General features: G+C 39.5%; 1 protein-coding gene across 4 annotated transcripts in view; it reads right to left on the bottom strand.

The window, feature by feature from the left end:
- The window catches only part of LOC146700420 (actin-binding LIM protein 3-like), a 54322-nt gene that overhangs the window by 22235 nt on the left and 4659 nt on the right, over positions 1 to 27428 (bottom strand). For 3 of the 4 annotated variants that reach the window (XM_085470612.1, XM_085470608.1, XM_085470609.1), the window contains 12 exons: positions 25662 to 25829; positions 14002 to 14185; positions 12511 to 12623; positions 11487 to 11613; positions 11059 to 11152; positions 10583 to 10670; positions 4007 to 4065; positions 2234 to 2314; positions 1510 to 1671; positions 1364 to 1393; positions 619 to 730; positions 274 to 375 (listed from right to left, as the gene is read on the bottom strand). In XM_085470612.1, the coding sequence (XP_085326738.1) occupies positions 274 to 375; positions 619 to 730; positions 1364 to 1393; positions 1510 to 1671; positions 2234 to 2314; positions 4007 to 4065; positions 10583 to 10670; positions 11059 to 11152; positions 11487 to 11613; positions 12511 to 12623; positions 14002 to 14185; positions 25662 to 25829 (1320 nt within the window). The remainder of the gene's footprint in view (positions 1 to 273; positions 376 to 618; positions 731 to 1363; positions 1394 to 1509; positions 1672 to 2233; positions 2315 to 4006; positions 4066 to 10582; positions 10671 to 11058; positions 11153 to 11486; positions 11614 to 12510; positions 12624 to 14001; positions 14186 to 25661; positions 25830 to 27428) is intronic. The other variant, XM_085470610.1, reaches the window with a different exon arrangement.

Genomic DNA, 27428 nt, shown 5'->3' with positions numbered 1-27428 from the left:
CATATGTAAAACCTTAGACTTGAGACAGTGTACTTTTTTGCCATGACTATAAAGGATTTTTTTATTTCAAAAATGACAACAAAATATCAAATTATTATTTTAATCCAATTAAAACCTGTGTGCATGAATGCAGGAGAACAGCTGCTATAGCTGATATATAGTAATAACAAATGAGGTCCATCAGTGAACTGTGGATTAGTTTTGGTCTGACGTGGTGAAGTTTTGGTTAGTTAACAGGTTAGGGTCAGGGCTACATACACAGTAACGGCCTACCTGGCACATGGAAATGCTTGGGGCCTTGGAAGGTGTTGGTGGGTGTAGCACACCTGGGCTCTGGCTGACTATAATAAGGAGAACTCCTGCCACTTTCACTGCCTGCACTCAGCCCAGCCAATCACAATGAGAGAAACCAAAGCATCAATGACCCACATCCACAAACAGTAAGACAGACAGGGTATTGAAAGATACACTGACAAATAACCCGATGGATTACATGTGCATGCAAATGTGAGTTGCACCCACACAAAGACTTTCTATCCAGCTATTTTTCTCTGTGTGTGCGTGTGTGTGTGTGTGTGTGTGTGTGTGTGTGTGTCTTTGCTTGAGTGGGAGTATTACCAGGGACATAATAATGCAGTGGGGAGCCTCCGTGACGACTGTGTGCAGGTGAGTCGGTATAGGGGGAGCTGGAGGAACGTCTTGTTCTTAACTCCATGCCATCCAAGAGATCCTGAAAGGAAAGGCTGCTTTAGAGGCTGTCTGAGTAATGTGCTTTAATTTACTAAAGGCAGTAAAGTAGACCACAAGGTTACTTCCACAACACAGTTTTAATCATGCTGACAGCAGTTTATTAACCTACATGGTGTGTATGCTGCTAGCAGTCCTAGTGCACAAACATGTGCAGATGTAGTCTAAACACAGACAGTGAAGACTATCATGGTGCCGTTACAATGATGGCACAAATTAAAGAAATACTTGGATGGTTACTTTCCTTCATGCCAAGACTGAAACAATAATATTAGCATATAAATAGATGCGCATTAAATATGAAAGTGGTTAGGTTAGCGTAGCATGTAGACTGGAATCAGAGGAAGCATGCAGCCTGATGGGAACAAAATCCACCTACCAGCACTTCTAAAGTTTACTAATTAAGATGGTATATCTCAAGGGTACAAAATTATGTCCCAAAATATCAAACTATGTCTTTTTGTATTCAAACGTTGCCGGTGTTTGATATCACTCAACTTTACTGTTTTGAGTTCTAAAATTAAAACCGGTTACATCTATTTTCTTTTTGTATTTAATACTTTAGAGTAAGGATTACCTTCTCAACCATTACACAAAGAGGTGGGGGAGTACTTACATGAGAGTATGGTGATAAGGAGCCCAATGACTGGATATGAGGAGAAATAAAAGATATTTGTTACTGTTCATTATTCTTAATGCCTTATGGTCAATTTATTTTTACCGGAAGAAATTCAAATAGTGAGTTTGTGTGTGTGTGACTACCTGCCTACGGTTGCATCTCTCCAAAGTGTCATCTGAGAGGTGGGTCTGTGCATGGTCGGCCTGATAAGGAATAATGTCGGGCCGCTGAATGTCATATATGGCTTTAACCCTGGGAAGTGCTGCCACCTGCTTATATTCCAAAACATCCCCATCACCCTTAGCCTGTTAGAGAGAGACAGGTAGACAGGGATACACATTAAATGAAGACCAAACCATAAGTAGAAGACTGGCTGTAAACAGCCAATCTCGATCACCAACAGAAGAGGCACCCAAATTCTTGCATAGAAAATCACACATATGGTAGCATACAGGAAGGGAAATGAGGCAATGGTAAACATTCAGGTGAGCAGGTTAAACTGAAATCTTTGATGGGCCAGTAAAAATTTAAACATGACATTAAACGATCTAAGATAGAGCTAAAAAGTGTGCACTGTAAGACAATAACTCTGGATAGGAAACTAAAGGGCTTAAGATAAAAGCCTGCTTATTATAAAAGGCATATTAAGGCTTTAGTAGTCTGGCAATTTGCTTTTAGTAGGCATACAGTAAGGCAGGGAGAGGCAACAGACAGACAAGAAGTCTGCTGAGAGACTGATAGCACAGACCGCCTGAGCTTTAAGGGTCTCTTTTGTGCTTCTGTCTATGCTGGTTATGTTTGAGTGACAGATGTGACTGTGACAGCTGAGGGCGCAACCATGGCGTAGCCATGGTGACGGTTACTCACACAGATGAGCCGGTGAGGAGAGCCAAGGAGAGGAGAGGAGCCTGGAGGAGAAATGGATGCTGTCTCGGAGGTACGTCTCAGCTGGTGGGACAAATGTCAGTGAGAGCAAGAAGGTGAATAAAGTTAGCTTAAATACAACAGTGAGCGCAGAAAAGTACTTTAATTTAATGCATTACTCAAAAAAGTGAACCTGGAGCAGTAACTCAAATAATCACTCGTTACAGCCAAGGTATCCAGAAGATCATCTCTGAAAGCACATCACCTCAAACCTTGAGTTGGTTACCCAGTACCACCAGTACCTCCAGTACCACAGGAAACTGAGGCTATAATTTACATCGGCTCACCAAAACTGGGCGGCAGACAATTGGAAAACGGTCACCTGGTAATAAGCCTTGAATTCTGCTCAAACATTTGAACGGCAGGGTGAGAATTTGGTGTAAACAACATGAAAGCCTGGATCCATCCTGCCTTGTATCAACACTTAAAGTGGTATAATGATGGTGGTATGATGGTCTATGGGACACACTCTGGACTCCATCCTTACTACTCAGCATCAAGCCTCAGTGTGCTCATCTTCTAATAGCTGTAAGTTAACGCACCAAGTCACACCAAGCTAAAACCACCCCAAAAAGGGTTTCTGGAACATTACAATGAGTCCAGATGGCCTCCACAGTCACCAGATCAACATCCAATAGATGTGGTAGAACAGGAGATTCACAGCATGCAGGTGCAGCTGCAAAATCATGCATCAACCGTGTGATATTAAATGTCAATATAGACCAAATTTAAAATAAATAAGTAAACTAAAATACTTTATCTAGCCTCTCACTTAAAAAATTGTGTTTTGTTAATGCTGCTTTTTTGTTTGTAATATAAAGCAAGTGGATGGAGCTTCTCTGCTCACAGCCAGAACTGTGTAATATTATAGATATCAAATCTGTTTGACTTCATACAAAGACTTAAAAAGGCGGATACCTGACTTTTTCTTCAGTATTAATCTTTCAGGATAGAGAACCACTTTGTACTGAATATTATAGCTGCAAACTAACACTTCTGTACCTGTTATGTTTTTACTGTGACAGCATTATTAAGCCAACTCTTAATCATGTAAGTGTTCTTGTAAATGTTCCTCTATGTGCTGGAATAGCTGAATCTCACTTTTTTTCTTGACGTGTTCACTTCCTGGTTGAGCTGAGCAATCATTTGACAACAAATGTTAATTTCCTGCTTTTAACATTCATATTCCCTGTGTGTGTGTGTGTGTGTGTGTGTGTGTGTAGGTGTGTGTAGGTGTGTGTATGTGTTTTGTAAAGTTACAACTTCCTTTTCTGCCATGGTGTGATGATTATTATTTGCATGTTCATGATAACACCAGGCTCTGGCAAGAGCTGTCAAAGTGCAGGTCTGCAGCTCTACTTTCGATGAAATGCTTTGAAAAAATACAATAAGACTTTATGCTGTGTTTGGACAATTTCTGTTAAATAAAGCTACAACAATAGTATGAACAATCTGGTGACGAACTATATATTACAATGAAATCTTTTATAAATGAACAGCAAAATAAAGTCTATTTATCCAAATTTTTATATATAAAACTAAATTCGCTGAGGGCAGATTTGAGCACATTTCTTACAATGCTAAGAGCGACATACCTGCTTTTAAAACAACAGTGAGACATTTCAGACACAGCATGAAAGAGAGAACCACTGAGAGGACAAAAACAGAAACAGAGAGGAAGAGCAGGGGCTTGCAGGTATTTTGAGTAACACTCACCCTCAGTTTCCTCTCCAGCCGAGCTGCTTCTTTACACATGGGGTGCCAAACCTCTGAACCTGCACATACACACATGGGATTTTATCTCAGTTTACTTTGTTTATTGCGTGTGGGCAGCAGCCATACAGTTTTATGGGATCCTATGAAGAGCAGATCAGCTTTTCTCAAGTGCATCAACATCAATCAAAGGCACACACACACACACACACACACACATGAGACACTGTGTGTGTGTGTGTGTGTGTGTGTGTGTGTGTGTGTGTGTGTGTGTGTGTGTGTGTGTGTGTGTGTGTGTGTGTAGGCAGTTTATCTAAACTGATAAGAGAGGATGTAGCTCTTGTAGTTTCCTACACAGATAAATATCAAGAGGGAAAAATAAAAATTCTGTCCACTCCTTTGTCTAAACTGAAATATCCCAACCATAATTAAACAGATGTTTTTCTCACAGTAACTCATCTTTTTAGTTTGGCCAACTCTTATTCATGTCATCATCTTCACCTGTCATTAATGTTTAGTGACATTCTGAATGTGTGAAAACAATTTAAGACACGTGATCCCCAAATTTTGTTGTTTTTGCCATGTCATCTTTTAGTGACTCCCTATTTTATTTTGAAGGCCTGTCCCTCATGTAGCTCTATTTCCTGCCTTTGCTCATTTCCCACTATCCTTATTGTCTAATTTAGTCTATATGAACCTTATACTAGCCATTTCCACCTGGTGGGTCTTTAGCATGTATGACTTCTCAGTCTGTCATTTTATCAAGCTTTTATCCTGTGTCTTCTTTCAGCTTTTATAAAACGACTTAGACTTGGAATTTGCTGCTAACGCTCTGCATTGTGTTTTGCTAACAACTTTATGGTCAATAAAGTTACTATTTGCAACCTGCCTCTCTACCTCCTTGTTGTGGTTTTGCCTAAAATGCAACAGATATTAGCAAATAAGACACAATAAACAGTATTGCACAAATAACAAGAATGGAACTGAAAAGAATGAACAAGTGAATAATGCTGAACTGCATGTTGTATGTTTCTAATAATGTCCACAAAGTTATTAATATTGAAGTAGAAGCCTTACTTTGCTTAAACTTGGGTCTTCTTGTATTCTATAGCAATGATTTAGCCAGCTGATTTATCATCAACCATATGGAAACTTCTATCGCTGTACTTGATTATAAAAAATACATTCAGTACTTTTTCTTTAGTTTTGCTATCATGTTTTCATGCTGTGCTTCTGTGAATACTTCTCATTGCTTATATTACATTGTAGACTAAAAAAAAAACTAAGTACGTTTCAAAATTGTTCCATTAAGGAAGCCGGCATGATTGTACCATCCTTTTTAAACAGAAAAGAGAAAGTAAAACAAGTGTTAAAGCGCAAAAATATTACATCAAATATTCCAGGATGCGACATTATAATCGTGTTGTTGTTTATATTTTTTTGACTGTGTTGGCATAATTGTGCTTTAACAGTTATGGCAAAAGAATTTTGTGAATGAAAAAGAAGTGAAGTAATTAAGGGGAAAAGAGAGAAGAATGAGCAACAGTAAACAAAGAAGAGCAGGGTGAACTACAGCGCAAGAGAGGAAAGAGGCAATGAATGAGATCTCGTAGCTCTTATAACAATCGACCACTAATGTCAGGATGTTATATCCATGTAGATCTGATAATGACAGTAATATATCCACCCTGAGCACACGCACGCACGCGCGCGCGCACACACACACACACACACACAAATAAATGCATGTGTACACACACACGTTGCCTATGTATCATTTTTCTTGAGCCCTGGGGCGGTGCAGGCCAGCAAAAAGAACTCAGTTAGTTGATCATGACTCTAATATACAACCACCATCAACACCATAAATCTGCAACACACATACACACACACGCACACGCACACGCACACACACACACACACAAAGCAGGAGGCTATGCACGCCCAATAAGTACACACACCGCTCTCACACAAACACCCACACAAAATCAATAGTGTAGACAGGAACCATGCGTGGTGATTCAGTGCACCCCCGTCCCACCCACGGTCTTTAACTCTGCTGTCGAACAGATGTGTGGCCTTGGACTTGAAATCCTTTTTCTACAGGATGAGGAGAATTTAAATTGTGCAGTGAAAAAGAATTCAGTCTCAAACACAGTGCAAAATAAACTCTGAGAAAACTAGCTGCATGCCTATTTATTTTTTCTTTTAACAATAGTGCCATTATAAAGTAACCTGAGATATTTGGGGTTTTTTTTTTCTTACATGCAGATGTGGGATGTAGGAATGAAGGCTCTGCTGTCTTTGTACAGACTTTATGCAAAATAAGGGTAATCAGTGGAACAAACTGGCCATCTGATCTTAACTCTATTCAAAAATATGAGGCGAAGGCAACCAGTGTGAAACCCAGGGAAGTAGTAATAACATTTATATATTTGTACCATTTGAAATTCTAAGTGTAGTCTATAAAAAGATATTTAAATATTCAGAAAATTTTCCTTATTGCTGAGCCATGCTGCCAATACAAAGTGTGTACACACTGAGCACATGAAGTGCATACTGTATGTCTTTTGAAACTGAGACTACGCCGAGTAAAGAGTAAATATATGTGGTTAATCATCAGTTTCTACTTGGAAAGGAACATTTCATTCAAACAAAAACTGATTCTGCCAAACAAAAATGATTCTCTTTGGCATCGCTTATCACTCAGCTGTGATCACTGAGCATTGATTGGCTGTAATAATAATAATGGATTGGATTTATACAGCGCTTTTCAAGGCACCCAAAGCGCTTTACAATACCACTATTCATTCACTCTCACATTCACACACTGGTGGAGGCAAGCTACAGTTGTAGCCACAGCTTCCCTGGGGCAGACTGACAGAAGCGAGGCTGCCATAGCGCGCCATCGGCCCCTCTGGCCAACACCAGTAGGCGGTAGGGTAAAGTATCTTGTCCAAGGACACAACGACGAGGACAGAGAGCTCGGGGATCGAACCGGCGACCTTCCGGTTACAGTACCGCTTCTAAAAGATGTGCTTTCTTTTACCACCATTATATTTATGTAATGATGATAAAATGAATTAAAAGACGTCTTTTAAGCAGCGGCCCCAAACCTGAAGGGAAAATGTAATTCGCCATTTAAACGAAACACAAAAAAACAAAAACACCATGGTCTGCTGCTAATTTTTAAAGAAAGGAAATTAACTAACATTAAATCCAAGTTTTTGTTGAGAATGTTGTTGAGAATGAAGGGAAAGGAAAACCATAACAGCAATTCAATCCTTTAACCGTTTTGAAGATGCTAGCATCCATTTTTAGTTCATAAAACAGTTCTTGAACTCTAATTACAATCAGCTGATTTCAGTTCACGTGTAAGAGGAGGAAAATAGTGACGCAGTCTAGAGCGTGGATATGAACTTTTTATTGCACAAAAGGACGAGATAAATGGCAAAGTGGAAAATCCTGGACAGAAACAACTGCTTTATGCTGCTAACATAACTTTGGTTCTTTGCAAGCATCCACCGAGAGAGCATGCTAATGCTAAGCTAGCCAAGAACCCAGAGTGAAAGCTCAGTCAATACCGACCTCAGCAGCCAGACCCTGAACTTCAACAGGTAACAAGCAGAGGAGCAAACAGGCTGCAGCCTCCGTTTCTATCTGTTCACGTTTCTAAAGCGGAAGGCGATTGCTTTTTTGTGCTGGTTTTCATCTTTGCTTTGTTGCAGCTAGCTTTGGATTCTACTAAGAGAAAGATCTTAGAGATCTGTGTTCTCACTGGGAATTTGTGTTTGTGTGTGTGGGGTTTTTATATTTTTACATATTGTTATGAAATTAATATAACGAGTAGGATCACAAATTACTTTTTCCTGGGAGTAATCAAGTAATGTACCACATTACTTGAAAGAAGAATGTCCCGTGTAATATGTGTAATAATGACTTTTTTGAGTGACGACTCCAACACTGATCAAAGCAAAGAGGGCAAATACCTCAGCAAACATTTGACCCACAGCATGCAATTAATTTGCATGAATGTATTTTCTTTACTGCTGCTTAGCAATGATGGTGACTCTTGAAACTGAGCCAATGAGAACCTCATGACAATCAATAAGAGAATCGATAAGGGATCAAATAATGGAATTGGAATCTCTAAATTCTCATTAATTCCCATTCCTAATCCCTACCACCACACAAACCAGTTTTTGTATGCACTTGCACACACAAACCACTTCTTATTCTAGACATGTGTCATGAGATGGATTTCGAGTTTGTGTGTGCATGTACGAGTGGGTGTACGTGTGTGTGTCGTAATTGAGTGTGCCTCACGTGGGTGATTGCTCGGGCCTCCTACATGTCTAAAGTAATCAAAAGGAGTGAATGTAACCTTGGGGCAGTTTACAGGAGCTCAGCACACAGACACACATATTAGTCTCAAACACATCTATAAAGAATATAATGTACACGCTTACAGGTATAGATTAAAAAGCTCACATATGTGGTCTTCAAGTACTATATGCAAATGCTTAGTTTTACTGGTGGCTTTGAGAGGTAGAGCAGCAGAATGACAATGAGCTGAAACAGGAGGTGCCACCCTGTGTGGCAACTCTGACACTGTGCCTGTCGGCCACATGTTACGGTACAGCAACTTAATATTAAATTTAAATTTCCCTCCATTAAGCCAAGTGTTCACAATTTTTTTTCTTGTCCTGTCCTACTTTTTTTTAAATTTTTTATCACTTGCACTATTTTATAATATCTGTTTTCATCTTGTATTTTCTTGGTGTGTGTTCCAGCCACCCACTCCGGGTCTGTGTGTGCTCCTTTGGTCACTTCCTGTTTTATTCAGCAGTCTCCTTTCTCATGTGTCCAGTTGGTTTGCTTCTTGTCTTTACTCACTGCTGTGATTTGCTGCTTTTTCCTAATTGTTTTCACCAATTAGGTTCCACTTGTGTATTTAGCCTCTGTTTAACCTCAGTTCTTTCTGTGTGCAGTGCACCCATGTTTTTCCCATATGTTCTTCATAGTATGCCTTTCAGTACACTTAGTTTGTTATTTGTTAAGTTTTTGTACATATTTTCTGTATTTTTGATTTTTTTTTATAATGTTTCACTCCCTGTTTGTTATTTGTTTTTCTTCTTTGCTGTTGTCTGCTAGGCAGGGCAGCATCAGCACCAGAGATGCGAGTAGGATTAACAAATTGATTCACAAGGCTGGAACCATCACTGGCCAGAGTTTGGAGCCGTTTGAGTCAGTGAGGGACAGGAGGTCACTGAACAAACTGCTCTCCATTATGGACAACCCATCACAACTCCCTCCACTCCACACTACTAAGGAAGCAGAGCTCCTTATCCCTCTGACTGATTCAACCCAATTACCATAAATAACGCTTCAGGAAATCTTCCTGCTGTTCTCTGTCAGACTGTATAAAAACTCTTTGTTCTATGACAAATGAACACACCTGTCAGGTATAAGAAATCTGCCAATTTTAATTCATACTTAGCAGTATTATCATGATATAAATGCTGCATGCTCTTTGAATATGTGGGACTCAAACTAAATTCATCATATATATATATACACAACAAGAGTTTTCTTTATCTTCATGTATCTCCATGATTGAACTCATTAACTTTAGTCATTGTTATCTGATTTATAAAACAACATTTCCTGGATGATTCAATTTAAAACCTGGTGATGGTAACATCATTTAGGATAATTCTGTCAGTGACAGCTGAGAGTAATGGAAACAGTGGAGGAGGTGAAGGCTGACAGGTAATTGACTCCAACCTCTCTGTGTGACAGAGGAGGGGGATGTGTGGGTTTCTGTGTATTTACCACAAGTGTTATACTTGAGATCAATAACCTATATAATGGCTGTTACCGCAATCTTTTATTAGGTCAAGGTATTTTTCACTGACATTCCTGGTCTTTTTTTAATATATACACATACACACACACTCAGACATAAACCCCCAAATCCTTCTCATGCAGTCCTTTGCAGAGGTTTCAGGAAATGACGCATGGTACATTAGTTGGAACTGAGGACATTTTAGCCAAGTACCAAGATCTAAATCTTAGTCTTATGTCTGTGTCCACCACAGGTGTAAACATACACATACATATACACTTACCTAGAAGTCATTAAATTATTATAAGTATTTGCCATAAGGGAAGCTTGTCCTCAAAATATGAGTAAACATGTTAATGTCCCCACAACATTAGTAATACCAACACACACACACACACACACACACACACACACACACACACACTTCCACAGATGCAGAATCACACAGAGGCCATCTGGATACTTGCAGGGTACTAATTCAATTGAAGCTAGAAGTCTATTTTTATGCCTGTTAACTGTACAAATGCAGAAGCACATTTGTGACTATGGAGACATAAATTCAGACTAAATTGATTTCCTAACAAATATATTCAGACTTTTATATTCAGAAGTTATAATTATTATTAAATGTTAAGCTTTGTTTTATCCAAGTTCAGGTTGATAGTGGAATTTTCTTCCACTTCATACAAGGGAAACTTATTTTGCTAGTTAACACACAATATCCTGATTACCTGTCAGGTACATTTCTTCTCCTTCTAGGAACATCATGTGACAGCGGGCACATCTCGCACAGCTGGGGTGGTAATGTTTTCCTCCAGCCTGCAGGAAAGGAAAGGAAAGGAAAATCAGACACAAAATGGCAAAAGCAAATGGTACAGATGAGAAAACGGGAACAGAGTGGTGATAAGAAACAGAAAAACAATGCAGAGTGAAGAAGGAGGAGAGGCATGATAAGAAACAGGGAAAAAAAAAGATGAATAGTGTGAAGGAGATGGGGAAGTGTTGCTTTGTCGGGTTTCCAAAGCTGCTTCGTCATCAGTCAGCACTTCATTTAAAGAGGGACAGCTGCATTTTTTTGCAGCTTTTTATAGACCAGCTCACACTGACAAGCACAGAACACGCACATTCCCACTGTCGTTCCCAGCTGTCTTTAAGCATGCACGCATATTCCCAAAAGCACACATACACAACAGAAAAATGCACTCACCTCAAGTACTTTGCCACTTATGTACCTGTTACAGCTCTCACACCTGATCCCAAACTGACTGTGGTAGTCAGTCTCACAGTAAGGTATCCCATCTCTGAACAGTGAGAAACAGTGAGAAAGACAAAAAGCTCACAGTTTACTCCACAACTATTCATCCTGTAAAGATTTACAAAGCAAGTGCAACATTTCAATTTAATTTTGATAGTAAATAGTAGAAAAATGAGTAAAAAACCTCAACCTTTCCACAACTTGATGACAAATGTTTTAAACGTGCAATTTTCTAGTACGGTAGTTTCAGAATTAAAAGTCTGGATACAGGAGGCAGATTCTGTGCAGTGGCTTTTGATGTGGATTGCTTGAAGAAACGTTTGATATTTGCCCAAGCACACCTATGACTGACTTGAGATAGGAAGGATCAAGCCACCTACTTGCTGATGTACTCTCCAGTGAGGGCGCAGCCGCATGTTCGGCATTTAAAACAACTGACGTGCCACTGTCTCTCCAAAGCCAGCAGAGACTGACCCTGTTTGATCTCCTCACCACAGCCGGCACAGTCTGGAGGGGAGGGGAGGAGAGGGGAGAGGAAAAGCAGGAAGCGCGGTAATGAGAAGGCACACATGTACGATAGGAACAGGCAGGAACACTTTGAGCATTTATGCATTTATCACTCCCCTTTTATGTCCTTGCCTTTCTGCTCTGCCAACCTCTCATCACTTCTCTACCTCCTCCTCCTCTCTTCCTCATCCCTCTCTCCTGTCGTGACAGTCACACTGTCTCTGCCAGATGGAGCTACCAGGACTACCTGAAGCAGCAGGCCACCTTCTGTGTTTGTGGGTGTGTTTGGAAGTATCTCCCTGCAGCTACACACCTACAAAGATGCTGTGTTTTTGCAGCATTCAGCAGGTGGACTGTGCAACTCTAGGTGTTCATTTGTAGGGGAACAAACAGTCTTACATGCTGGATGAATCACAAAGATATGAGTCAGTTAAATATCATTAGGCAGGGAAAAACCATAGCTAATAGCTTTTTAAAAAAATCTTCTTCTTCTTCTGAATCTTCTTCTGCTTGTGTTAGGTTTGATGAATGGGACTTGATGGGATTTAGTTACACACACAAACTTAAATACTCAAAGCTGGACACATATTTATTTCTTCCATTTCTTTAATTTGTTGGAGTATCAAACATGACATTTTGCATATTCTACAGGCTAGTAAATGAACCTTTGAGTTGAGTATATTCTATTTAAAACACCATGCATTTCCTTGAAATATTCATAGAAAAATAATTATTACAAAGTAATACCTGCACAGCTTTTGAAGAACTGGATAATGTGTGTTGGCTTATCCTTTGTCTAGTGAAGAAAATGTGAGATATGTTGTTGCTGTGTATGGTGTTGTACACATCAGTGAGCGTATATTTTCATTTGTGTGTGTGTGCGTGTTTGTTTCTTACAGCTTGGTCCGTGGACCTTGACGGGCTTGTCGCTGTTTAGAGAAAGTGAACACTGCTGACACACACACTTTTTCCCACAGAAGGTCACTCTGTCTCCAATTGGAAATGGGCTTCTGGGAAAGCACGCATAAAAAAACCATTTCAGTAATGCCATGCAGAATGCAGATAGGGTGATAGATAATTCACAGTTTACCCAATCAGAAAACACACGAAATTCCAATTTGCTTGTACTCCCAAGTTGAACAGTATCGATGTACGTAAGTAGTATTGGTGCAGGTAATTCCAAGTTTCTTTAGCAGAAGTTTCACACAATATTTGCCATTATTTCTGCTACCCTTACATTATACATGAAAACTTTCCCAGCATTGAAAACGAACATTTAGCAAATTCTTTTTTACACTGGGACATTTTTAATAACATAAATACTGTCAAAAACGACCATCGGCAGTGTCAGAGGAGTATTTCTGCAGTTTGAATGTAGCAAAGAATAAAACGAGATCTCCAGGCTGATGTCAAAGTTGCGAGGATTAAATGTTGCTCTCAGCTCTGGAAATCTTTGTCAGATTCTCAGTGCGTAACAGTTAAAATGAATAACGCTTCATACCCAGTGAGGTATGGGATAATATTTCAGGGTAAAAGCAGAGGCGAGCACAGAGCCCGTGAGGCAGACACAGGAGCTGTTCTTAAGAAACCAAGAACATTTTAACACACAGCTTACTCGTACACAGTAATCTAAGCAGGCCTCTTCTAAAGTCGTGTGAGAAACAACTACGATGTCTTACTTTTAAAAAAATGCTGCCTTGCCACAAGGGGTCACCACAGCAGGCGGCTCTGCAGGTTTAATTTGGCTGAGCTTTACACCAGATGCCCTTCATGACACAACCCCAAAGGGGATCTGTGCCTCCGGCTGGAAATGAAGCAGCATCTTTTCACTTGGCAAGCAAACATGTAAACCACTACACTCAGGCCAGGGATCATTTTTATGTGGAGCAGAATTTCAACACAAACATCTTGCAATTATGTTTTTAATCAATCTTTTTTTTTTTTTGAAAGGTTTGCATCTCTGTGTTATGACAGAAAACATTCACGCAGAGTAAGTCTGTTAATTTTCTGCGTAGTTCATTTTGCTCACAATATCTACTTGTTGATCGTCATGTTTAAGTTGTACTTATGGAATCACAGCACTTCTTTAAGGTTAGAGTAAGATAATCCCCCTGGTTAAATAATACTTTTATGTCATGATCCATAAATCTGCTGACAATCCCCACTGTGATTATTAAACTGGATTTTATTCTTTCTTTTTTTTTGTCTGATCCCTTCGTCTGAATTTATTACTGATCTCAGACAGACTACTACCAAGTATAGATTTACAAGATGAATGCGAGTCCAAATAACTTTTTATTACTTTGACTGCCTGACTCAATCAGTCTGTCTGTTTGACTATCTGCCTGCCAACATTTAGGTCTACATGAAGAAACACTCATTCTTTACTTGCAGATGCTGCAGACAAAGCAGTCTGGGTGGTACGTTCTCCCCAGGGCAGACACCACCTCTCCGGTGATGTACTGGTTACAGCTGTCACACTGGGTCCCATAGAGCCGCTGGTAGTCCTTTGTACAGATGTACTCACCAGAATGGTGGAAGAAACCCGCATGCACCAAGTCACAGCCGCACACTAAACAGAGACACAGAACTTCATTTCTCATAAACAGAAGCAAAAAAAAGGATGTATAGTTACAATGTGGCAAGGTTGCTCATGGTAGTCATGTTATTGAGGGCAAACTGTCATGACCAATAAAAGAACAGGGTGTCGAGTTGGTCAAATATGTATGTGATCAGTATGTATGATGTTCCACAAGCTGCTGAAGTAATTAAGAAACTTTAATTGACAGCCTTCTTTGACACAATCAACAGTATTAATCCACTTATCCACATAAAGGTTTCACCGGCTGATTTAAAGTCACAATTAATATTCTGTGTGAGTGCGTGCGTGTGTGTGTGTGTGTGTGTGCGCGCGCGCGTGTACTGTTTGTGGGTGTAGATTAGTACAGTACGAGCTGTTGTCCTTTCTGAGCTCAGAAGGGTTAATACTCTAATCTGCTTTTAGGGATTAGACCAGCGACCATCGTGTCTTAACTCATACAGTATGTTATGCTTGTCCATCCAAATGAAGGTGCAATAAAGTTTCAGCCACTTCAAATGTTTGGAGTCTCACTGATTATGTAATACCATTAGGGAGGCTTCTGACTGGCCTCACATTGTGCATGGAGAACAGCGACTCCAAACACTGAGTAGGAAACACACAGAACTATCTTCAGGGACAAGAAGAACAAGAAGTCCTGCAACAGACGGTACAGCATCTACAGAACCCTGATCCTAATTTGTATTGCTTTTAGCTTGCACGTGTTGTGTTTTATATACTATATATGGAATTTTGTTATTTTGTTAGGCGGCCTCTGCTCAGCTGGTTGATCAGGTGTTTTAAAAGGAACTGAACAGCTATTTGCTCCAGCTGGAGGGAGCTGAGTCCCTCATCTGCCATCAGTTGTGCTTTATAGTATTTATTACAATATGTGTCAGCCAATGGCTTATATTAACCAAAAATTCTTACGTAGTGGAACCAGTGTAAAGATATTTTCCCATGAAAGTATCTAAAAAGAATCAAATTACTGCTATGCTTTCACCTCTGCACGTCTGTCACTGACAGATAATTTGTAACGGACTTGCCCAGGATACGCTGCATTATCCACAGAGGCAGTATGATGAAACCTTTACGTACTTTAGGTTAGACGACTGAAAGGCAGCCAACGGATCAAGATATCGGACAGTGAATTGAACGTCTAGTCTCTAATTAAGCTAATGGCTCTAAACCCAACAGAGCCAGTGTGTTAAGAGGCTCAGACAGATAGAGAGAAGGAGTGAGAGAGATGTATAGAACTGTATAGGAAAGCTGAAGACATCATAAATATGGTAAAGCAACATTAAGTAACAATATGAGCCTGCAGCCAAACTCAGGAATTTTCATTTAAATATATTTAAAGGGTTTTGAAAAGGATCCAACTCGCTTTACAATTACCTTATAACACCTTAAAAGTTAGATTTATATGGTATTGCTGTTCAATATACATTTTATTACAATAATGCCAATAATCATTTGTGGACTGCTGACCATAAAAAAGAGTGGAATAATAGTAAACACTACAGAGAACTATGAGAAGTTTATTCAATCCTTATTCATTCAGTGCTTTAGAAATAAATGACAATATTTTAAATGAAGTGTCTGACAAATAGGATCCCAAAGTAAAGACAACACACTGACTGCTGCATTTAAACTGATGACTTTTACAGTAAGGTTCTAATTTCTCTCTGACCCGAATTAAAGCACAAAGCTCACACTGTGATAGACTTTTTTGTAACTCTTCACAGTGAAGGCTAACAGTCTGTCTTATGTACTAAGTATTTCGTTACTTATTATTTAGCCTGAAGATTCTGAAGTAAACTTTTGTAGTGTAGGAAAAAAGATAACAATACTGTATTAAGCGTTCTTTGGGTGGGGGTGGGTGGTTCTTTTCTCCTCTGGCAAAGCGGCTGTTGTACAACTTTGAAATGCCAGCCTGACCTTTATCAGTCGGGCTGAGACTAAAGCAGTTCACAGAGGAAGAGTTACAGTTACTGAAGCACTCATTCTCGAACTCATTGTACTCACATACTGCATGTCAAAACAAAAGGCCATTTTTATGTGACATATAAAAGGTAAATATTGTCAAGCCAAGCAAGTCAACCTGTCATGGTTTTGAGATTTTAGGATGTTTTGGGATTTTTCTCATTTTTGATCATTTTTGTATTATAGTTCTGCGCTTCTGTAGGTCTTTAGGTTCATTCTAGGTTAAAATGAGTTTTGTGTTTGAGTCCTTTGTTCATGTTCTATATTCCTGGTGCCTCTGAGTTTTAATATCGATTATTGTGGTTCGAGGTTTATTTTTTTTTATGTTGGTTTCCTTTTGTTTCCAGTCTCTGTTCCTCATTAGGTTATGTAATCTTTAGTTATCATCTTTTATGTTCCCTTTGTGTCTCCCCAGTCAGTCATGTCGCCATGTTTGTTTATCTCCAGTCACTGTGTCAAGTTGGCGTCTTAGTCCTGGCATTAGTGTTTATTACTTCTTTTTTTATTTTAATGATCCCTCGTCTCCTGTGTGTTGTGTTTGGTTTTGGCACCCCTTGTCTCGTTACTGTGATTGTGTTCAGCTGTGTTCCCTGGTGTTTCCCATTTCCCTCATTACCTGGTGCATCTATATTGTCTGAATCTCCCTTTGCTCTCTTTTACATCATCCATCATGGTTGTGTCTTCTGCAGCACGTTTTCCCAGTTAAGTTGAAAGTTTGATTTTCCTCATGTTGTTTTGTACTTTGTTTTAGTTAATAAAGCCACTTTTTAGTTTTCTCCTTTGTGTTCCCCAGTCCTGCGTTTGGGTCCAACTCTGCCAGCCACACAACCAGCCTCAAATACACATCCCATCATTTCTCACCATGCAGATAACGTTCACACATTCATCACTGTCTCAATGGAAAGCTATTAAGATATAGAGGAAACAGGGAAGAGTGGGAGCTGTTAAGACTTGGCCTCTCCAGAGGCCTCTCTGTTATTTTTGGATTTCAAATCGTAGGCCAGTTTCCAAAAGCTGTTCTCGCTGACAAAAATCAATGCATGAATTTTATACAGGCTGATATCCTTTCATATTTATTTTTCAAATAATCAAGATCACCAGAGAGCATTCAACAAATATTTATGTCATTTTAATTTTCACTGGTGAATTTAAACATATTTAAACCTTTTTATTAGTTTTATCTTACTAGGGATGGCAAAAGCAGTCAGTTAGTAGGTAGGTGTAATCCCACTGCTGGTCCAGACTGAAATATCATTTCAACAATATCCACGACAGACCTAGTGGCATTTTGATCATTTGTATTTCACTAATGACGGTTGCTGGACACGCACAGCTGCATCTCTCCCGCTGCCAGCTCAACAAAACAACAACCTTAACTCAAAATCCAGACTTTTAAGCCGGCGAGGCGTGATTGTAGAGTATTGTACAGGTATTTATTGTCGAACTATTTGAACCTGGTATTTAACCAATTCTCCTTTGATGATACTCACATTCAGCCACTGCTTTGGTTTATGACTAAAACACAAACTTATCGTTATAATGTCAGCTTTGTGTTCAGTGATAACTAGCAATTGTTAGCTTAGTAACAAACTAAACTAAGATAGTAAATACGCTTATCCAGTTTAATATTTGCATGTTATGCACATATCAGCTGCTGGCATATCTTTACACAATGCTTTGCTATTTTTTTGTGAAACTGATATAAACCCACTTCAGGTCCAATCCATGTGAAGAGGACTTTTAGGAAAGTTTAACAGACTAGGCTTCATGTGCCCATTCAAATATTAGTTAGCTTTAAATGATTGTTTTCTGAAGCATTCAAATATTTTGAGTCTGGTGAACCATGAGCCGTTGGGCTACAGTTACATTGTAAAGTTTTTAAAACTGGGCTAAAAGACCTGCTGCACATAGTGCTGCACATTTTATTAGCATGCTAGTGCTAATAAAAAGCCAGAGAGCCTGACATTGACCACTGATTATTTTTAGGGGCTTGTTTGCATCACATAAAAGAAGATACAAAGCATTAAAGCACGTTAAAAAGACAACGGCTTTAATGAACACAGTAGGACCCAAGACCTGGAAGGAGGGCTGATACATCATCCAGTAGCTCACCATATCTTATAAAAACTTTTTTTTCCTTTGCAGTCATTTCTTTAAAATGTACGCAGATACTGCCACAAAAGGCCCATCCCTATATGTAGTCTTTTAAAATACAAGGGCATGCCTGACCACAAATAATTCCATTGAACTAAAAAATTCATTTGACACATTTACAGTGTAATTATAATAGAAGACGAAAATGTCACAGCAGTGAACTCCCAGAATATAAATGAGCATGTGCTGGCCTGCTACCATCCATTATTCTCCCTCTGTCACATGACATTTTACTCTTTCATGGACAGTTGGAGCAAATCTTCCCACTGCTACTTGAACTTGCTGACTGAGCCTTAATGTTCATATAGGTCAGAGACTTGTCAGGCACTTCTATCCATACCCTGTCAAACAAGACCTTAGGACAATGTGACCTTACCCCTGACACTCCGTGACCCTCACCTGCTGTCCCAAACTGAAGGAGGGTTTTTTTGTTTTGTTTTGTTTTTTTAATATTTAGACTGCTCTGTGTGTTGAATCAGCATTAACCAGTTCCTCCAGGAGCTAAATAAAACCTGACATATCAGAGAGTCCTATATGCAGTGTAAGCCACAAACGATTATTTTGATAGGGGTACAGATGAATATATTTCACATTAACTAATTACTTTGGTTTCTTAATAAGAAAAGCAAGTGAAGTGAGAGGGGTTTGAATAAATTCTGTTTAATTAGCTCATTCATCTGCAGTTCAATCCATGTGTAGAGAGCAGTTTTTGAAACCACTTTAACTTGCACGACTTCTCACTTGACATAAATAACAATCAATAGAAATCTAATTTCTCTAACAAAGTCTCACTAATAACCCTAATTTGTGATTTGCAAAGCAATGAAATTAAGGCACTATTGAGGTTATAAAATTGTCCTGTAATCACAAGGCCTGCAGAACAGTCTATAAATATCAAGAAGTAATCTATTTATCTTCAACACAACTCCTAAGGCCCAGGACATGATTTTCCATGAGTCCACTCTGATATGTACGAACCAGCTTCCAGATTGGATTCAGGAGACAGAAACTATCTCTACTTTCAAGATTAGGCTTAAAACTTTCCTTTTTGCTAAAGCATATAGTTAGGGCTGGACCAGGTGACCCTGAATCCTCCCTTAGTTATGCTGCAATAGACATAGGCTGCCGGGGGATTCCCATGATGCATTGAGTTTTTCCTTTCCAGTCACCTTTCTCACTCACTATGTATTAACAGACCTCTCTGCATTGAATCATATCTGTTATTAACCTCTGTCTCTCTTCCACAGCATGTCTTTTATCCTGTCTTCCTTCTCTCACCCCAACCGGTCGCAGCAGATGACCGCCCCTCCCTGAGCCTGGTTCTGCCGGAGGTTTCTTCCTGTTAAAAGGGAGTTTTTCCTTCCCACTGTTGCCAAAGTGCTTGCTCACAGGGGGTCATATGATTGTTGGGTTTTTCTCTGTATCTATGAAGCGCCTTGAGGCGACTTATGTTGTGATTTGGCGCTATATAAATAAAATTGAATTGAATTGAATTGAATTGAATATGTACTTATGGAAAGTTGAGGAAAAAAATTTGGAGGTTGGAGGAGGGGTGCTGGAGGTGTAAGTCATCTTAACCTTACATACATATCACAGTTTTTTCATTATCAATATGTATCTTGGTTAAGGTTAGGCATTAAAAGTACTGTCAGTTAAAAGTGTTTAGGCTTAAAAAGTTTCACGGCTTGGGTTAAAATACGACACGTCTTTCAAAACTTGTTTTCCTGATTGCGGTGGTCACACCTACCTGCTTTGTGCCCATAAACATGAAAAAATGTATTTTTTATGATTGTTTCAAAAACTGCCGTGAGACTGGGCTATTCAAGAAAACAATAAAAACTATTCCCAAAGCACAGATAAATAAATTAAATATCAACCATTAAATAAATTTGCTTTGTAAACTGTATTCCCTTTTTTCACGCCCTGCTTCATCGATTTAATTGTTCCCCAGCCTTCTATTTATTCTCCCTTTAAGTGACAGGTTCAGCTGCACTTTGTCAGAGGCACTCAAGTATCCAAGTACTTTTTCTTTTTACAGCTGTTAATAGTGATTTAAAGCCTATTAGACTGAAGTGCTTCAGGTGTGAATGCATTTATCCACAAACACGCGATATTGGCAGAAAGACTGCAAGTAATGATTTCTTTATTTGAAGCCTGAAGTAAAGCATTGAGTGAATGAAGGAAAGATTCAAAGAAGAAAAATGAATAAGATTTAATAATAACAGATATAATGAAGATGCAAAACAAAAGGAACTCCTGGAGGTGTGGTGTGGACTGTCTCATCTTTGTGATTTGGCTTTCAGTTACACGTACAAACACAGAATACAAGCATGTATGGAAACACACATGGACGTCAGCAAATGTTCATTCAAAACCACAAAAAAGTGCTGCAAAGCAGAGCTGATACAGCGATTAATGCTTTACAGTTTGCCCTTGAAGTCTGTTCTGAAGAAAGAGCCAGGCCATCCATGACTGTGTATGGCTGAGCACACACTAATGGTGATAAAATACACAGACTCTTGCTCCTGGTATGTTTCACTTGTGAAACACAAACTTGTTTTATCTTAAAGTGGGTCAGCCTTGGCAGCAAGCTTCACTAGAATCATAGGAGTCTGTTTTAAATTCATTTGAGAAGGCAAAGCACCTGCAGCTGGATGATCTATCAAAATAAATTAGTGCGTGCCGATATTTCACCGCCTTTGAGGGAAGACATTACAAGCCTTGTCTTGTCTTGTTTCAATACAAAGGAAAATTCCGAGCACTTTTCCTTATTGCCAGTGTTCGAATAGATTTACCAGAAAAGAGATGCTGGAAGGTTTTAGATGATGTAGATGGGGAAGTTTTCTTGCCTGAAAAAGCAGAGATGTCGAGGAGAGAGGATTATTTCAGACACAAGGCTCAGACAAGACAGAGGAAGACGAAGAAGGGCAAGATGGGAGTCGAGGGAGAGATTAGAGGAAGCTGAATAGAGAAAGAGCATCATATGTGAGGAGAAAGGAAAGCAGACAGCAAAGTGAAGGGATGAGGACGTAGAGAAAGATGCGGGGGGACTCTAGGGAGGTATCAATGAGGCTATTGATCTGTCCATCCAGCACACATCTGCCATCCCGTCACTGTCTTCCCTCATCTATTAGCATCATCAATTTAAGATGGATTTCCTTTTCTGTAGCGCGTCTGGATTTGCATGAGTGTGTGATCGGGACAGAAGGATCAAAGAGAAACTGATGAGGGGAAAAGGGAAAAGCACGAGTCTAATCAGTCTGTGGTCTAACTGTACAAAGGCAGAATTATGTGCTACAGCATGGATTTTGGCAGTATTGTTTGACGCTGAGGTTGTGAATAGTCAACATTTGTCAGTCAGATTTTAAATGAAATGCTGTATGAGAGATTTTCAGAGAAATCATTATGTGCAGCCACATTTTTTTATCTGCTTTATGAAAATTCACATTGATGACAAGTATATTAGAATGTGTACAAGGCCATTTTTTTGGTACAACTTTCAGCTCTAAATTGCACATGGGATGAAGTTACTTCTGCACGGTAGTGAGCTTAATTTTATAAAAATAGGTTAAATACTGGACAGAGTGTTACATACAACGCTCTGACCAGTCCTCTAAAAAAGTACATCTTTACTGCTTCCATAGGAATTAAGGGGGTAAGTAGCAGAAGGTGCGGCTAATGAGATGCACTTCATTAACTGATCATAGCAGGTACGACTCTCTCTATAACAGCAGATGTTTGCTGTTCTGTAGCATTCAGGTGTGTTAACACAGTGCCCTGGTGTTCCCAGGAGTGGAGTTTCCATCAAATTTATGCCAAGATCAGACCGTGCAATGGCTAGAAAAACTGAAAAAAACCCAAGAGCTACAGACTCTACAGGTCTCAGTTAGCATACCAAATGGTACATTTTATGATAGTACAATCAGAAAAAACTGAGAAATTATGTCTTTTTTGGAAGGGTTACCAGAAGGAAGCCTCTTCTCTCTAAAAAGAACATGGCAGCACAGCTTAGGTTAAGTTGCATCCAGTGGCCACTGGACAAATGAGACCAACGTGGAGATGTTTGCCCATAATGCACAGAGAACACAGTATATCAGCACAAACACCTCATACTAACTGTTAAGCATGGCGGTGGATGAATAAGGATGTAGGGCTTGTTTTACAGCCACCGTACCTGGACACCCTGCAGTCACTGAGTCGACCATGTACCAAAGTATTCTAGAGTCAAATATGAGGACATCTGTCCAACAGCTAAAGCGTGGTCCAAACTGGGCCATACAAAATGAGAATGATCTCAAGCACAGTAGCAAATCTACAACAGAAAAAGAAAATAATTGGGTGTTGGTAAATGATATCCTGTGGTGGGACTTGAAGAGAGCTGTACATAAATGAATGCCTGTAAGCCTCGATGAACTAAAATAACTTTGTAGAAAAAGTGGTCCAAAATTCTTCCACAACCATGTAAGAGACTGATAAAGTCCTAGAAAAAATATACCTTGATGTTATTGCTGCTAAGTCACCAAATTACACAAAAATTGACTGAATACTTGTTGAGACATTTCAATAAAACAAACTGGTTAATATTTTCACGACTAAAAGTGTCAGAAAAACCGTGCACGGTCTTTTCTTCATGCATCACATCACAGACTTCTTATACTGCCAGTCTGATCTAGATTTCTATTCTCTGACTCAATGAAAACTTATAATTAACTGTCATTAAATAGTTCCAGGTTTTCAATACGTTTAATTTATATGTCATTAAAAAGGCCCAAGATCTTGATTTCATTGCATACCACCATCACCACTAGTCACTTCACAACACATTAAAAAACAATTGGAGTCACTCTAAAATAGAGTGTAGCTGCCTCATCCGTCTCACTCTAATGTCTTTGTTCCCTAAAAATACCCCTGTTATTTCCTGAATAGTCACGTTAACAGGCAAGCTGTTTACCAAAGATGCATTGTAACTCACTGACATTCACATCTAAAAAACAAAGAAGGTGGGACGAGAGAGCGACAGCACGGGAGAGCAGAAGCAAGAAGAAGATAACAAGCAGAAGAGTGGAAAAACCAGACATCTGTGTACTAAAAGCTGACGTTTTGATTCTTGTCTGCTCCATCAGCTGACGTCTCCTCTGCTGATGAAGTACTAATGGACTGTGCCATTAGCTAAAAGTCATTAAGCTTACTCTGCAAGATCAATTGTCCATAATAATATGAACTTTAATATCAAACGGGACACTTCTGTCAGTACATCTGGCTTATGTCCCGTCAGGAGGAGTGAGTGCTTCAATCGAGCAGATAATCAATTATTCATCCAAACAACCAAAAGAGTCATTTCACCTCAGGCTATTTTAAGATCTGCATCTGTAAGTAATGGTGCGTGAGATAAAACATGGCGTTCCATGAAAGAAAAGAAAAAAAAAAATAGAAAATCCTCTTCTTCTGTGCTTTGTGACTGAGTGCATTGATGCGATGCTTCTGTCAGATCAAACAGAGAAAACTGTGTTGTCTTGCAGTATGCTTTGGGACTGTGTAGGTCCCGGCCCGTGAAAGGAGGTTAGCTGGTTGGAGTCTGACTATGGGCTGAAAACCTGCTGACTGCACTGCTAAGCTAGCTGCTGACTGCAAAGCTGTGTTAGTGCCTTCTGTCCCACCTGCTCGCTGGTGGAGCTCAACCATGCAGAGACATCAAGTGACATATATAGTTCCGGGTTTGCACGCACAACTACATGCACAAATGCACACTGTCATGCATAAACATGTTTTTAAAACAGCGTATAGCTGTGTTACTAAAAACAGGGCCTCACACTAAATCTAAATGATTAAATCTTTCCTCTGCTTCTTTACACCTGCATCCACTGCTTACAGCTAGGATTTATTTTTGGAGATTTGCTCACTTTATACAATTTTTTGCCTATGTGTTACTACCTTACTGCTAACCTTAGTTGCAAGAGGGTCAGTTTTTCTTTTGGAGAACAGCAATATTCATACCCATGCTACCTGTTTCACCCAGACTGTGTCTTTGTGCTATGCGAAACTAATAGGCAAAGCTAAGCTTTATCTCTGCAAGCAAGTGTGGTAAGCGTATTTTCCAAAAAAGTCGCTTCCTTAACATCGATATAATTTAATTTTCCGCTAGGGTAAATTAGAAATCCTTTATTTATTTTACTTTATGCATGGCATTGATGCAGCGCTCCTTAAATCGGCACTTCTGGAACTTGTTGATATGTGATTCTTTGCATGGTGGAGTTTTCCATTAATGGCTGCAGCTACAAACTGTTTATTTCAGTGTCTCCTGAGGGCCTGAAGATCACAGTCATTCAATCAGTCATTCTGTCTTTTTTTTCTTACTTTGGTGCTTTTTCGAGCATCCCCGAGAGACTGAACTCTCAGGAATGCTCAGTCAGGTGACTAATTAACCTTGTTCATTTGTAGACGTTATCATTAGACCATTTTTTTCTGAAACATTTTGCAAGAATCAAATTCTATAAGAGGACAATAAAATAAAAAACAAAAACGCATTTCTTAGTATCAAGTCACCTATTGTTTTCTTTTAGTTTTTTTTTTTTTTTTACTGGGGGCATTTTCTATTATAAATATATGTTAAATGACTTCAAAACATTGCAGTCTTTTAAATAACTTTCTACACAGGACCTCAGTCTGTCTAAAAACACAGTTGTACATATTTCAGTCTCATTTTCTGACCAATTAACCAGGTTTTTCGTGAGTATCCAGAATTGGAACAACATGAAAAAAGGAGGAAAGTTATTTAACAGACCTTGAACAATTATGCATACTGGTTTTCTTTACATGTGCATCTGGGTGATTTAAAATATATTATGCATGTTATGTGGCCGGAAAATCTGGACAGAAGTACAATGCCTTATATGTTTAAATGACCAACGATCTTTCCACTGTGCTAAATGATATTTCCTACATCAACATAATTTTTGTCTCTGGAGACAGAACTATTTTCCAAATCGGTGTCTCTAATTTTTTCTGGCTGTTCCCGGTGAAGTTGTGGTTCAGCCTCCATTTCAGTGAGCAAGAAGAAGCTAGCAATTATTCAACTGCCTTGGTTCCTTCTTGTCTGAGTAATTATTTAATATTTAACTATGTAAATTGATGCGGATGAAATGCATTAGACCAAGACTGAAAAACAAATGAATTTAAACCTTTGTATGTAAGGCTAAGAGTGGAGTACGGAAGCAGATATAACTGTGGTGCACACTTAATGAGTTTTTTATGTGTGTGTAATGTAAAAAACAAAAAAATAAATACATACATAAAGCATGTTTGTGTGTGGGTTTATTAGTTTTTTTTCTTTTACCTTTGCAAGTGAAGCAGTTAACGTGAAAGTGTGTGTTCTTCACACGCACCACCTCCCCACGACAAACCTCCCCACAGCGCTCACACACGATGGGTGAATTTCCACGGCTGGAGACGGGAGAGCTGCTGCTGCTGTTTCCTCCATAGAGGCTCGACTGGTACTGAACTGCTGGCAGAGAAAAGAAGAGAGGCAAGGATGAAAAAGCATGTTACTTGTTATCTTTTTGAGCCAGTTGCTCCACAGCCTCAAAATGACAAGGTTTTAAACGCCTTTTTCAGCCAAGCATGTTGTTACAGGGATGGCAAAACAATGAATCTTAATGAATTTGAAAACAGTTTCTCAGTTTTGCCTCATGAGTTAAGATGAAAGCAATCAGTTCTACAAGGCAACAATTACTTTCCAACATCAACCGCTCAAAAAAAAAAAACGTCAGTGTGGCCTTCAGATGACACTCTTGTTAAATGGTGCACAAACACTATGGCAACCAATCCTGTTGGATCAGTAAGTCAGAAAACATGAATAAAAACATTTACAGTAATAGAACAGACACACCAGCGTACACACTTGATTGAATGTTCACAAAACATGAAGAGATTGACTTTGTACCCAATGTCTTCAGAAGCCTCTTAGTCTGCAAGGGAGATTAGCCTGACTTACAACCATTATTATTGCAAGGCACATAGACAACATCTATCATCTGTCTTCTTCTGTCTGTCCACCATTACTATGTCCATGTCCATTATCAATGGTTAGCCATCACCAGTTTATCTGGAAGTCCCGCAGCATCTTAGCTCAGTCATTCTCAATCATCCTGGAGGGGGGTCTCACATTTTGACCTCGGGACTTCCAGGTTATACTCAGCACAGATGTTCCTCTATACTATGCCGGCCACTTGGTTATGGCGTTTCATGTATGCCCTGCCTGCTAGCATCTTGCACCCGCTGTTATGTGCTGGATTGTCTCAGGGGCATCTTTACACAGCCTGTACCCGGAGTCTTGACTGGTGTAGTAGACCGCAGCCTCTATGGATCTTGTGCTCAGAGCTTGTTCCTCTGCTGCCATGATTAATGCCTCTGTGCTGTCTTTCAATCTAGCTACTGGTAGGATTTCCCAATATCAGCCACTTCTTCTATGTAAAGGTGGTCCATGCCATGCAAGGACCTGTCCTTCCATGATGGTTCCTCTTCTTTCTCAGATTTCTGCTGCCTGTGGTATTGACTAAGCAAGTGGTCAGTCGTGGTCATCTTCCTGATAATAGTGGTTCTGACAATCACTAGTCCTCCAACTACTTCCTTCCACTTAGCATACAGTCTCAGGGTGCTGGACTTCCATGCATGGAAAGCAGCTTTCTTGCCTTGATCAGTGGTTTCAATCTCCTCCTTTGATCAGCTGATTATCCCAACAGGATATCTAACGGGCAGCAGGGCATAGGTGTTGATGGTTGTTCTTCCCATTCGACTGACTCCACAGGATTTGTCTTAGTCTCTGCAGGTATTTGGTGGTTGCAGCTTTTCTAGCGAGCTCTTCATGTTTCCCATTTGCCTGTGGGATTCCAAGTTCTGTCCTCTATGTCTACAATGTTGCCTTCAGGTAGTGCAATCTCCCTCAGTCCTGACTACCTTCCCTTTCCTATATATTTACTTTTTCCATTTCTAATCCTGGATGGCAGCAAACCATTGCATTGCATTTTCTGACTTAATCTTTTTGCATATGTCAATAAAGCTCTGAATGATGTCAAATCTCAACATACATGCAGAATAGCAAAGA

This window comes from Copadichromis virginalis, linkage group LG10 (assembly GCF_057382275.1).
Source record: "Copadichromis virginalis isolate Kocher_CV1m ecotype Utaka linkage group LG10, C_Virginalis_male_GT1.1, whole genome shotgun sequence".
NCBI classification, from domain to species: domain Eukaryota; kingdom Metazoa; phylum Chordata; class Actinopteri; order Cichliformes; family Cichlidae; genus Copadichromis; species Copadichromis virginalis.
Note: the sequence above shows the minus strand (reverse complement) of the source record. Positions and strands in the feature narration are given on the sequence as shown.